Source organism: Sinocyclocheilus rhinocerous, unplaced genomic scaffold (genome assembly GCF_001515625.1).
Source record: "Sinocyclocheilus rhinocerous isolate Xijiao unplaced genomic scaffold, SAMN03320098_v1.1 scaffold3446, whole genome shotgun sequence".
In the NCBI taxonomy this organism is placed as follows: Eukaryota; Metazoa; Chordata; class Actinopteri; order Cypriniformes; family Cyprinidae; genus Sinocyclocheilus; species Sinocyclocheilus rhinocerous.
Window position 1 is genome coordinate 128,501 of NW_015666156.1, and position 12,877 is coordinate 141,377.

The 12,877-nt window shown below is 37.6% G+C and overlaps 3 protein-coding genes across 4 annotated transcripts; all 3 read left to right on the forward strand.

Moving 5' to 3' along the window:
• The first annotated feature begins 1,541 nt into the window (after positions 1-1,541).
• LOC107731717 (guanine nucleotide-binding protein subunit beta-2-like 1) lies at positions 1,542-4,993 on the forward strand. The gene is made up of 8 exons (XM_016542865.1): positions 1,542-1,767; positions 2,045-2,216; positions 2,440-2,587; positions 3,424-3,519; positions 3,765-3,875; positions 4,088-4,228; positions 4,534-4,644; positions 4,886-4,993. Exons 1-8 carry the CDS (start codon positions 1,659-1,661, stop codon positions 4,949-4,951), a joined length of 954 nt encoding a protein of 317 aa, XP_016398351.1. The 5' UTR covers positions 1,542-1,658; the 3' UTR covers positions 4,952-4,993.
• A 161-nt stretch (positions 4,994-5,154) lies between these two features.
• Positions 5,155-7,809, forward strand: LOC107731718 (nucleoside diphosphate kinase homolog 5-like). 2 transcript variants are annotated; one of them, XM_016542867.1, is made up of 6 exons: positions 5,155-5,225; positions 5,315-5,542; positions 6,032-6,237; positions 6,577-6,677; positions 6,774-6,892; positions 7,654-7,809. In XM_016542867.1, the coding sequence occupies exons 2-6, from the start codon at positions 5,399-5,401 to the stop codon at positions 7,738-7,740; spliced, it is 657 nt and encodes a 218-aa protein (XP_016398353.1). In that variant the 5' UTR covers positions 5,155-5,225; positions 5,315-5,398; the 3' UTR covers positions 7,741-7,809. The 2 variants fall into 2 exon arrangements, with proteins under 2 accessions (XP_016398353.1, XP_016398352.1); XM_016542866.1 differs by having other exon boundaries at positions 5,188-5,542.
• Positions 7,810-8,813: 1,004 nt separating this feature from the next.
• On the forward strand, positions 8,814-12,298 carry LOC107731716 (heterogeneous nuclear ribonucleoprotein A/B-like). Its single transcript, XM_016542864.1, has 8 exons — positions 8,814-8,914; positions 9,146-9,391; positions 9,755-9,923; positions 10,004-10,162; positions 10,675-10,830; positions 11,078-11,165; positions 11,926-12,090; positions 12,193-12,298. Exons 2-8 carry the CDS (start codon positions 9,174-9,176, stop codon positions 12,261-12,263), a joined length of 1,026 nt encoding a protein of 341 aa, XP_016398350.1. The 5' UTR covers positions 8,814-8,914; positions 9,146-9,173; the 3' UTR covers positions 12,264-12,298.
• The last annotated feature ends 579 nt before the right edge of the window (positions 12,299-12,877 follow it).

Genomic DNA, 12,877 nt, shown 5'->3' on the forward strand with positions numbered 1-12,877 from the left:
GCCCCACAGAAGTTGTAACTGTGTATCTTCCACATAAAATTCTCCAAGAATGTTACTAACAATATATTTCTGCCTCATAATTTGACCAAAGTCCACATTGGATCGCAGTCAGAAGTTATTACAAACACTCAATAGTGATTGATAGTGACATTCGAGTAGAAGTGTTGTATTAATCTCATTAATTGTCATGTGTAGCTTGAAGCTAATTGTAATTTCTCTGTTAAGAAACTGTTAAATTTTCCAAAAAGATTTTTAAGTATAGTAATATAATGTACCACATGCTGATCAGAGGGATGTGGGTGGGATGTAATGCCAGTAGTAATTAGTTACACTACTAGTTACTGCAAAAAGTAATATTATTACAGTAACTAAGTTACTAGTTACTGCCCAACACTCTTTGTAATTATCATTTCAATCGGGCTAATTTTCAAATTGTTTGTCGTAAATAAATATCTCAGAAAAATATGTTATGGGGTTTCAAATCGTAATATGACTTTTTGTTACGAAACAGGGCATAATTTTCATAGCCTACATGTCTTCTGTAGAGGACACCAGGAAAACGGCATGTTAATCAGGCATTTTGGGGAAACTCAAAAAGTCAGAAAGAAATTATAGATCAATATTCCTATGAAATATGAGATATTCTTATGAAAATGTTGCCAAGTTATTGCTCACATTATAACACGTCTTTTTTCATTATAGTTTGCCCGCAAGAACACATTAATATGCAAATTAGATGCAATGTATAGATACATTGTATAGAATGGGAATACCAATTTATGGACATTTTACGCACATATTCCATAAAGTAGAGTAGTAAATCAAATCATTCTGTTATATCTTCCATAACATAGTTGAGAATCATCTTTGTACAACGTCTGGATGAAAATAGCCTGAAACCTAAAAACTTATTGGTGAATGAAAAAATAAAACATTGTTTATGCCTTTTCATGTCTATTTATTTATTTTTATTTTATTTTATTGAATAACTGGTGTCCTCTACCTATTTCTCTACAAATGACTTTAATATGAATAAAATATTTTTTTTCAAAAAAAAAAAAATTCTCCATTTGTTTCTATGCTCCAACCAATGTAATGACATAAAAATAATAAAATTCCCTTATAAATAAAATTGTTCTGGTTCTCAGGAATATATGTATATTAAAAGTTTAAATAATACCAAAAAATGTAAAGCAAATTATAAGACCAATTAAATTACATTCCAAGTATGTTGCCAGAAGTTTAGAGTTTTAAGGCACTCTTCGGTTTTAATTGTTTTATGGACTGAAGTAAAATTTTTAAATGCCTCAAAACAAGGAGAAGCTTTAACAAATCTACATTTATGTATAAAAAACTTGGCTACAATCAACATATTATTGCAATTCAATCTCTTTGTTAAAGACATCGAAGATGAAAACACTTATTTAAAAAAAAAAAAGTATTTTGTTATTTGTACACACTAGATGGCAGTAAGCTGTTTCATGAGGAAACTCACACGAGAGCGCGAGCTGAAGAAGACGGTTCACCCTCAAGAGTTTTGCTTCCGGTGTGTTTCTTCCTTTTCCTGTTGCCGCAGTGTGAGAGCTATAGGGAGGACTCGGCCCTCCGACAAAATCCAACTCCATCCACCTTAATAGGTGATTCTTTTCTGCGCCAAAATGACCGAGCAGATGACAGTAAGGGGGACTCTTAAGGGTCATAGTGGATGGGTCACCCAAATCGCCACCACTCCCCAATTTCCCGATATGATTCTGTCCGCGTCTCGGGGTAAGTGTTCTCAGAGCCGCGCTGCAGCCTAATGAGCATCCGGATACACGAGCCCTTAACATTTACACTGAATAAAAGGTCCATTCAGCTCTAGCTCTGTATAAAGCTGACATTTTGCACTATCGAGACCTAGTTTATGGTTAAATAGAATATAATGTAGCATCAGTGAATGGTAGTAACTAGTGTGTGAGATGCCTCCAGCTGTCAGAATTATAAAGCAAATGAAGGTTTACAGGTATAAGATCTGTTAGGTGATCTTCTGTTGACCACCTTGCAGACAAAACCGTCATCATGTGGAAGCTGACCCGTGATGAGACCAACTATGGCATCCCGCAGCGTGCTCTGAAGGGCCATTCCCACTTTGTGAGTGATGTTGTCATCTCATCCGATGGTCAGTTCGCCCTGTCTGGCTCCTGGGACAGCACCCTGCGCCTGTGGGATCTGACAACGTGAGTATTTGGAGGCACAGGGCAGTCATTCAAAATCAGTTCCATAGAATTTGAAGTGATGATGAAACTCAAATGTCATCTGTGTCATTGTGATGATAAAGAGGCTGTTTCTGAATTTAAAACTCTTAGAACCCCAAAGAACGTGGTTGTTTTCAATCTTTCAAAACAAATGTAGTTCAAAATGTCAGGTTAATTTGAATTTGTGCTTCTTTTTTTCACCCAGTGGCACTACAACCCGCCGTTTTGTTGGACACACCAAGGATGTTCTGAGCGTGGCTTTCTCTGCTGACAACCGTCAGATCGTGTCTGGATCCAGAGACAAGACCATCAAGTTGTGGAACACCCTGGGAGTCTGCAAGTACACCATCCAGGTAGACCTCCATAATGCTCTTTACTCAAGTTTAGGGCTCACTTTATGGAGAGATCATAAGTAGTAGTAGTCTTTGACCATCTTGCATAAAGAGGGAAAAATTGCTTTGGGGTGCCTGAAAAGTCTTAATGTCTTAAGTTCAGTCTGATCAAATTTAAGATTAATTCAATTAAGGCAATATTTTCTGGTATATCAAAAATCTTGTTATTTTAAGAGGTCTTAAATGTGGGGACTGGAGTCAAAAATGTGGTCGAATGTGATTATTAAACTACGAAGGGTGATTTAATTTAAATGTTAGCATTTCAAAGTAAAAACTCGTGAAACATAATCATATCTGCAAAATCTAATGTCGATTAACCTCTAGCCAGGGTTATTATAGTTTACTAAAACCATTAAAAATTGTTGCTTGAAATAAACATGAACTGAAATAAGCTTATTTTAATATCAAGTTAAACTAAGTGAAAAATGTTTCCTTGGCAATATAGACATTATAACTAATTCAAAATATTACTATAGTATCTCAGTGAGTCAGTGATATTAAAAGAATGCTGCCTTTAACCATTGCTATTAACTCTATTGCTCAATTTCAATACATGTGTATATGGAATAAAACAGTGTTTTAAACTTGGTTAGCATTTGAATGTGTGCCTGTTTAATTAAGTGAAAGAATTTGAGATGCATGTTTTATTTTGAGGTTGTATTGGTTTGTTCTGCATGCACATGCAGTATTTTATTTGTGCAGGTCTTAAAGGCTTTAACTTTAAAAACTCTACAGATACCCTGATGTTTATGATAGCTTGTGCTGTTCTGAAACCCTTTATTTTGATTTGTCCACAGGATGACAGCCACACTGAGTGGGTGTCCTGCGTGCGTTTCTCTCCCAACAGCAACAACCCCATCATTGTGTCCTGCGGGTGGGACAAAATGGTCAAGGTGAGACCTTTGTCTGTACCTTTATGTAAACTAGAATAGTTGCTCTGTGAACAACTTTACCCTGTGATTAATCAAATCCACATTCTTTTTGTCTGAGCTCTTGGGCTCTGACGACAAGTCCTGCAATTATGATGGGTAACGGATTGAGACCATTAACAAAGTGAACCGGTTTCATCAGGGCAGCTTGCGTGGATTGGCTTGAATGCTTGCTAATGCAGCCAGTTTAAATTGTGTGTTTGTTACAGGTATGGAATCTTGCTAACTGTAAGCTGAAGACCAACCACATTGGCCACACTGGATACCTGAACACAGTGACCGTGTCTCCTGATGGATCTCTGTGTGCCTCTGGTGGAAAGGTAATGTGGTCACTCTTTTTCTGGTTTTCACTACTGCAGTTAGTGAACAGGTTAGAGGTTTGAGATGACCGAGTGAAGATGATGAAACCTTAATGCCATCTGAATCCATGTGATTATAAAAGAGGCTGTTTCTGAACACAGAAAAAACCATTGTGAGTTTTCAGAGCTCACAACTTTTCTATCTGTATTTACTGTGTTTGTCCTCATTTCAGGATGGGCAAGCCATGCTGTGGGACCTGAACGAGGGCAAGCACCTTTACACCCTGGACAGTGGTGACAACATCAACGCCCTTTGCTTCAGCCCCAACCGCTACTGGCTGTGTGCCGCCACTGGACCTAGCATCAAGATCTGGGTGCGTTTATGTACATGAATGCTTTTCATTCGTATTAAATACTTTAAAATACTGTATATCTAAGATGTTTCAAATGCAAAGATTTCCCTTCTTTAAGACAAAACTGCAAGCTTCAGTGTGAATTAAGTGCTTTATCCTTAATATATTAACAGTAACTGTTTAAATTGGAGCAGAGAGTTCAGTGATGAAAGTTCAATGCCTTCTGTAACTATGATGATAAAGAGGCTGTTTCTAAGAACTATTGGCCCAAGCGGGTATAACATTATCATACTGCTGTTGCAAAGCTGACTGTTTTCTCTCAACAGGATCTGGAGGGCAAGGTCATTGTTGATGAGCTGAGGCAGGACATCATCACCACCAACAGCAAGGCTGAGCCACCTCAGTGCACTTCTCTGGCCTGGTCTGCTGATGGACAGGTGGGTTTTACAGCAGCCTTTTCTGCCTGGAATGAGTTCCTGAACTATTCCTTGCATTTCATTAGTTGTAAATTCTAGCTGGATCAGCTGCTCCCGTTGATTATACCCAATCACTTATAACATCTGAAACTTTATGGTGACAGTCCTGCAAATATGAGGGGGACAGTAATATGATTTTAAATCAGTAGCAAGTGCTTCTAAAGTGGTACCTGATAATAATTCCCGTCTCTTCTCATCACAGACTCTCTTTGCTGGATACACAGACAACCTGATCAGAGTGTGGCAGGTGACCATTGGAACAAGATAGACGCCTTTTCTAATGTCTAAATAAAATAAAAACTTTTAAAAAGAACTACAATTGACTTTGTTTACTTATTTTTTTCTGACTTGCAATAAACTACAACTGAAATGCAACCATTTGAGTCGTGTAAATAGGTTTGAATAGCCGCTAGATGGCGCTAATGTATGTTGATTAAATTTATGCGACTTGTTGCCTAGCAACAAGGCCAACAAACCGGACTCTACGTTGAGGACACGACATGATACAGACGCTTGAAATATAAACTATTTTAGTGTTGTAGGTAAGTAAACGTAGTAATTGTGCTTCCATTCTGGTAAATTAAACTATTTGCACTTTATAATTTGATCAATTTTGCCTTGGCTGTTCAAGCAACTTCAAATTTAACCGTGAAAAAGTCCTGTAACGTCAATAGCAGAAAAATAGTGAAACGCTACCGTTAGCTGTTTAAACGTCATGGAGAGCGACAGTCCTCAGAAACAGATGCCTGCACCTCGTATCTTCGTGGAGAGAACTTTGGTTTTAATCAAACCTGATGCCATCCACAAAACCGATGAAATTGAGGACATTATTCTTCAGTCTGGATTTACAGTTCTTCAGGTAACGTTACGTAAGTGAACAGACACAACGATTTTTTTTCTATTATTAAATATTGCGTTTTGCACGGCGCATAAGATGAATTATTTACATGGTGAATTGAGACAATCCCTAGTTTGTCATTTTCTGAGTCCAAGATCGTCATGTGGTGTCTGATGCCACTACATTGTACTGTTTAAAATGAGGCTGATGAAATGTATTAAAACAACAAAAATCTATGCTTTCACGATTCCTATTTCCTTCCTTCTAGCTTGCACTGTTATGGACAGGGTTTGAAACATTGTGTGACCAGCACTCATTGTGTTATTGCCTGCTTATGATAAATCGAGTGTATTCCTCATTCGTAAATCGCTTTGGAGAAAAACCTGTTTAATAAATGTAAATATGCATTGTGCTTGTCAGCTAAAATCTCATTTTGTGGCTGATGCTTTAGTAAGATTTGCATTCTGCTTATGCCTTTATCATTCTCATTTTGTTTTTCTCATTTAACAGAAAAGAAGGCTTCAGCTGAGTCCAGAGCAATGCAGTAATTTCTATGTTGAGCATTATGGGAAGCTGCATTTTCCCCATCTGACTGCCTTCATGAGCTCCGGACCGGTTGTTGCTCTAGCACTGGCCCGACACCAGGCTATTGCCACCTGGAAAGCCATAATGGGGCCAGTCAGCAGCATCAAGGCTAGAGAGACGCATCCTGACTGGTAATGAATGTCACTGAATGAATCTTCTCTATGCAGGTGGTTTAATAATAAAATGGACTTATGAAGTTCATGTGCTGTAGGGGGAACTATTACAGTGCACCGTTTTCTGTGCCTTTTAAACTCTTGGCAAAATAAATAGATAATTTTTGTTGGATTTTATGCACTTCAGGCTAATGATTTACAAAGTCTGTGTTCATTGCAATGCCTAAATCAATCACATAACTCATTTGTCATTGCAATAAAGCTATATTGATTATGCATACTGTAATATGTTTCATTTGTGCTCAATATCAGTAATTATTTCCATGTAACACTCATATTTGTGAATGTCATCATCAGTCTGAGAGCGAGATTCGGCACTTGTGACCTGCGGAATGCTGTGCATGGCAGCGAATCCTTCACTGCTGCTGAGAGGGAGATCAGGTTCATGTTTCCCAACTGTGAGTAAATCTAACCCTGTCCAGATGAGTTCAGTGAACAGGATAAGAAAGCATTCTAAAAATCTGATTTATTTATTTTTTGGTCATCACTTTTAGCTGTGATTGAACCCATTCCTATGAGAGATGCCGCCAAAGATTACCTGAGCCAGTATGTCAGCCCAACACTTCTCACTGGACTGACAGAGCTGAGCAAGAAAAAGCCATTGGACCCTTTTGTAAGTGTAAAAGCTTTTAAAAGTCATTCTAATAGGTTTGGAAGTACTTGAGGGCAAATACATTGACAGAATTGTAATTTTGGAAGAATTTCATTAAAATTGTTCAACCCGATTCCTTTCTTTTGACACCCTGGATCCAGTTGTTCAAAAGAAATTTGGCTATTAGATTGGATCAAATCATGAAAATGGGCTTTTCACATGGAAAAAAAACCCATTCTGAAATCTGATTAGAGCATACAATCTTGCTTTTGATCATACTCAAAAACCTTCAGTATGTGTTGTTCAAATTTTTTTAGCAGGAATGGGATACCTTTGATCCAAAAGAAACAACAATCAGGATTATACTGGTCCTAGCTGATGGGTGGATTTCAGGGACAAAATGTAATGACTGGCTACCGTAAAAAGTAGGCTATCTATTAAGCCTTTCAAAACAGTAACGTAAAAATGATATTGTCCCCATAAAATAAGCAGCTCATTATCAAACAAAAAATGGTAATTTATCAATGTATATTAATTACAGTGACTGACACAATCAACAGAAATGAACCAGTCAAAAGAAGTTTCAAATATTTGCATCCCTTATTGCATGTATGTTTGTTTGTTTTTATTTATTTGTTGTAGGTCAGATGAGGACAATGGAAAGGGATGTTTCTATTCAAATAAAAACACTTGGACAGTGCAAATACAGATCATTCTGGATTTCATAATATGTCAATATCCTATTTACTCAATTATTTTTGTACTGTTATTTTTCTTTACAGACATGGCTTGCAGACTGGTTGATGAATAATAACCCTAATAAGCCCAAAATATCTGATGGAACAGTAGTAGAGGAGGCAGCAGCGTGACATTTTTTCTTTTTTTAAGCAAGAAGAATTTACCAACAAGAAGTTACTGTCTCACTCTATTTTGGTCTATTTTCCTCATATCATTCAAACTGCTTTATAAAATAAAGTTTTGTAATTTTGCTTTAGCCCTTTTTTCTTTCTTTTTTTTATCCAAATGTGTTAGTTTTAAATTGTCAATGTTCATTTAATTGTAAGATAAAATTGCAAATTTACAGTATCCTTGTCACTGCATACTTAAACAGTAGAAACATTCTAACATTATTCAACATCAAATAAAATCTTAAAATTCATTATTAAAAAGAAAATCATTCTACCCTTCTGATGGTGATAAATATCTGGTTCACAATCATTTTTTTGAAGAACTTAAGTATATTAAAACAATTGTCTGATCTCGACAAAAAAAATTAATGTAATAAAGCAAATAATTAAAAGGCCTATTGCAAAAGCTGCTGTAACTTCCTCATTACTATTTGACTAAAAATCGAAATACAAACGCTTGTTTCTTGCATTATTTTCTTTGTAGCTCCCTTCTAAACATATTATTTTAATTTCACTTAAAAGTGGTCGTCAACACGTTTATAAACCAAACAAGAACAAAGAGTTCTTCCCCCTCACTCGACACGAAGGACCTTCTGATGGTGATAAATATCTGGTTCACAATCATTTTTTTAAAGTGAAGAACTTAAGTATATTAAAACAATTGTCTGATCTCGACAAAAAAAATGAATGTAATAAAGCAAATAATTAAAAGGCCTATTGCAAAAGCTGCTGTAACTTCCTCATTACTACTTGACTAAAAATCGAAATACAAACGCTTGTTTCTTGCATTATTTTCTTTGTAGCTCCCTTCTAAACATATTATTTTAATTTCACTTAAAAGTGGTCGTCAACACGTTTATAAACCAAACAAGAACAAAGAGTTCTTCCCCCTCACTCGACACGAAGGATCAGACGAGGCGCGTTTGGGGGAGGATTTCTGTGACGTGTAAGCGACACCTTTGATTGGCTATTAGAATGATAGGCGTTCGAAGCCACCCAATTAAATACGCCCTTACTAAACTTCCTTTATCTTCCATCCAGTAATATAAAACCAACCACTTGTCGGCGCAATAAGGAAGGGCCCACACCGCGGAAAGCATTCCACGGAGACTTTTCACTTGCTGCTGCTTTTACGGTAAAGTATTTACGTGAAAATTACGAATTTGTTAGCCTCCGTGTACGTATTAGTTGCATTAACCCTTACATTTAATCATAGGACAGTAAAGCTGTGTATTATCCTAAATTAGAAAGCGATATGTTTAAATTTTTGTTGCGTATGATAAATGCGAGCGCCGCTTTTCAAAATGGTGGTTTTTATGCGTTACATAAGGCGCTTCCTTTCGTAACTATTTCACGTACTCTGCAGTTTTAGGTTTTCACATTAAACTACCACCATGTCAGACGCCGAGCAGCATTATATGGAAACCTCAGAAAACGGCCACGAGGACGATCTGAACGGAGCCGGGCAGTACGAGGAAGGCAACGGGGATGAGCAGGCCGGAGCGCAGGGAGACGCCGGTGGCGACGAAACGGCCGGGGACGAGGAAGACCCTCAAAATGGTTCGTCGGACGGGGGTCAAATTGATGCTAGCAAAGGAGAGGAAGATGCGGGGTACGTAAAAGTAACAGTTGTGCTGGATGCTCGTACGTTAAACCCTTTGTCCTTCCCGTCTTTGTTGGCGCCATGTGTCTCTTTGTAGGGGGATGGGTGCATTGGTGAATTGAACACGGAGCGGGTTTTTAAAATGCACTGTTGCACCTCTTTAATCGTTCCCTTAAGCAGACGTTTTTGTGTGTGTGTGTGTGTGTGTGTGTGCGCGCTTAATTAATACATCTGTATTGTGTTGCCGTTTTGGTTTCCGTTTATTAGTAGAAAGTGGGCTTTTTTTCAATTCAAGAAATGGGGAAATTTGTGAAATCTGTGCTACCACGCCCCCTCCTGGTCTCACTCCGATTTTCTGCTTCGTTTCCTCAGGAAAATGTTTGTTGGGGGCCTCAGCTGGGACACGAGTAAAAAGGATCTTAAAGATTACTTCTCTAAATTTGGAGAGGTGACAGACTGCACCATCAAAATGGACCCCAACACTGGGCGATCAAGGGGATTTGGGTTTATTCTTTTTAAAGAGTCAGCCAGTGTAGATAAGGTAAGCTTTGATGCTTAGGAAAACCTGAAGTCTTGTGATTCTTCGATGGTTAACTAAATCGTTAATTTCTCTTTGCACAGGTTTTAGCACAAAAAGAGCACAGACTGGATGGACGACAGATTGACCCCAAGAAGGCAATGGCAATGAAGAAAGAACCTGCTAAGAAGATCTTTGTCGGCGGGCTGAACCCTGAAACTACAGAAGAGAGGATCCGCGAGTATTTTGGTGCCTTTGGCGAGGTACTGGAGTGTTCTTTTTAGAGTTTGAATTTCTTTAAATTGTTTTAAGCAAGCTGAGCAGAAAATTTAGACGTGTAATCAAAGTTTTACATTGGAAATATGATTTCAAGCGTTTGTTTAGTTAAAGGAATGATAACGTAATTGGTGTATGTTGGCAATGTAAAGTTTCGCTTTTGATCTTTGCACGCACTTTCTTTTGTATAGTTTTTTTTTTTCCCTGCCTCCTTTGGTTAATAGATGTTGTGTTTTGTGTTTGCAGTTGTTGGTTTAGCAGTTTACTGTTTTTTTTTTTTTTTTTTTCAAATAAATGCAGCCTTGACTTGGCCGTTTCTTTCCAGTGTGACGAATGAACCAAATACAGCCACACATTTTAACACCTCTATTTTCACTTATTCAATAATCCTGGCAAAAAGTAAGAAACATGTTCACAAAATTGAATTAAGAATCCAAAATAATGAAGTTTTTTTTTATATATATATACACATTTGTTGACATGACTTTTGCCATTGCAGATTGAGACTATTGAACTTCCAATGGATCCAAAGACAAATAAGAGGAGAGGGTTTGTCTTCATTACCTTCAAGGAAGAAGAGGCTGTCAAGAAAGTTTTGGAAAAGAAATATCACAACGTCAGTGGAACCAAGGACACAAGTGGAAAAGAAGGCCTTGTGAGTGTTTCCAGTTTGATGTTTACCTTAAATTTATTGATGGATGTGATAAATCTTCAGGGATGTTGTTCGCTATTTGACATTGTACTAACCTTTTATACTTGACATGAATATACCATAAGATTTTATACAGTGTCTACAAGTCCGTGGTCTTGCTTGATTATTCATTGTAGCTGTAGTGTTTTATGCAGATGTTCTGCTATAATGATTCCAAATCACCCATTTTTGCCTTTTTTCCCCCCCGCAGTGCGAGATTAAGGTTGCGCAGCCAAAAGAAGTGTACCAGCAGCAGCAGTATGGAGGTCGTTTTGGAGGGAGAGGAAGGGGGCGTGGAGGTTAGTACCTCTGCATGCTACTTTAGGCTGCATTAGTCTGTGCAAAGTTTACCTAGATAAAGACTGAATGCTCATCAAATGTACAGAGATATGCATTCGAAAACAACAGTCAACCTTTTGTGTCTATATGAATCGAATGCTGTCGAGTTAATTGAGGCAAGTCACTTATTTATGTAGAGCTTCATACAATACAAATTTTAAAGCTGCTTCATAGTAATAAACGGGAAGATAATAATCAATGCTGGAAACTTGTTCAAATATGAGAGATTCTAATTCTGCCGTAAAGCAGCTCCAAAAAGACAGTATTCAGTTAGTGGAGTCCGGTCAGTGTTAATTCAGTTCAGTAACTGTAAAGTTACTCCAATTATGAAACCAGTTCAATTCAGCTATAAGCAGCTCTACAGAAGATATAAGATGTAATATACTTATGACTGAGGCTAGTTTAAACATACTGCTGAATCTGATTTTCTGATAACTTCATTGAATTATAAATATTTGTAATAAAAAAATCCTATCAGAATTTATTATTGCTCACATGCAGATATTTTAATCTATTTCATCTTGTGTATATGTGAAGTCTTCAGATTTAATCTCTTAAAAGCTTTGGCTGATCTCGGATCTGATTAATCTAAATCCATTCTAATGTCCCACAAAGCTTGAGTAGAGACCAATCACTTTATGGTTTTACAAGTTGCTCACAGATATCAGGGTACGTTACTGTGCCAGATGTGTTTAAAATTGGTTTTGTTTTGTTTTGTAGGCCAGGGTCAGAACTGGAATCAGGGCTACAATAACTACTGGAATCAAGGCTACGGTAACCAGGGATATGGCTACGGCGGCCAGCAAGGTTACGGTGGATACGGAGGCTACGGCAACTACGATTACACAGGGGGCTACTACGGCTACGGCGGAGGATATGACTACAGTAAGCACTGATTGTTCTTGGGGTTTCCTCCCCGCCCCCGTCAGGTTCTTGTGAATGCGAGGGACTCAAGTTCCTTTCTCTGCTCTTTTCTTACCCCCCTAGACCAGGGCAATACAAGCTATGGAAAAACTCCAAGACGTGGGGCTCACCAGAGTAGCTACAAGCCATACTGATCATGTGTAGTGCAGGTATGAATTTTGATTTTTTTTTTTTTTCCCCACCACTCATGGTAAGGTTAATTTGGTTGTGTTGCTCCATTACCAATTCATCTCCATTTACCCAGATGAACTATAAGGCAGATAGAGCGATCCATTTTGGGGTGGGTTTTTATGGTCCAGTAGGGTTGTAGCAATAGATACAGGCCCCATCTCTTCACCTCATTATTATTATTATTATTATTATTATTATTTTTATTTTTTTGTATTGTATGGTTGTATTTTACATCATGGCTGTGTCTACCACATCTAGGCTCAGAGCCCTCAAAATGCTTTCAAAATAAACAGTTTTGGTTAATTTTTCTTTTATTGTTTCTAGATTAATTTTTTTTCCTTTGTCACCTGTGCTTAGTTTTGCAAAGTTGCATGGCTTCAAGGTGAGATAAAAAGGGATTTCCTACCGATTGTAAGCTTGTCCATTAAAATCTGTTAGTGGCAAGTCTTGGTGACTTTTTTTTTTTCCCCCCCTCTTTTAAGGAGAATTCCTCCCATCTTGTTAGATATTTAAGAGTGGCTTTAATAGTGATTCAGCTATACCTCAAAACATACACAGGTAACTGTAACATGATTCT

Coding starts and splice junctions, on each gene's coding strand:
- LOC107731717 (XM_016542865.1), top strand. CDS start 1,659: ATGACCGAGCAGATGACAGTAAGGGGGACTCTTAAGGGTCATAGTGGA. Junction 2,588..3,423: donor TCTGCAAGTACACCATCCAG/GTAGACCTCCAT, acceptor ATTTGTCCACAG/GATGACAGCCACACTGAGTG. Junction 4,645..4,885: donor CCTGGTCTGCTGATGGACAG/GTGGGTTTTACA, acceptor TTCTCATCACAG/ACTCTCTTTGCTGGATACAC.
- LOC107731718 (XM_016542867.1), top strand. CDS start 5,399: ATGGAGAGCGACAGTCCTCAGAAACAGATGCCTGCACCTCGTATCTTC. Junction 5,543..6,031: donor CTGGATTTACAGTTCTTCAG/GTAACGTTACGT, acceptor CTCATTTAACAG/AAAAGAAGGCTTCAGCTGAG. Junction 6,678..6,773: donor CAGGTTCATGTTTCCCAACT/GTGAGTAAATCT, acceptor CATCACTTTTAG/CTGTGATTGAACCCATTCCT.
- LOC107731716 (XM_016542864.1), top strand. CDS start 9,174: ATGTCAGACGCCGAGCAGCATTATATGGAAACCTCAGAAAACGGCCAC. Junction 10,831..11,077: donor CAAGTGGAAAAGAAGGCCTT/GTGAGTGTTTCC, acceptor TCCCCCCCGCAG/TGCGAGATTAAGGTTGCGCA. Junction 11,166..11,925: donor GAGAGGAAGGGGGCGTGGAG/GTTAGTACCTCT, acceptor TTTGTTTTGTAG/GCCAGGGTCAGAACTGGAAT.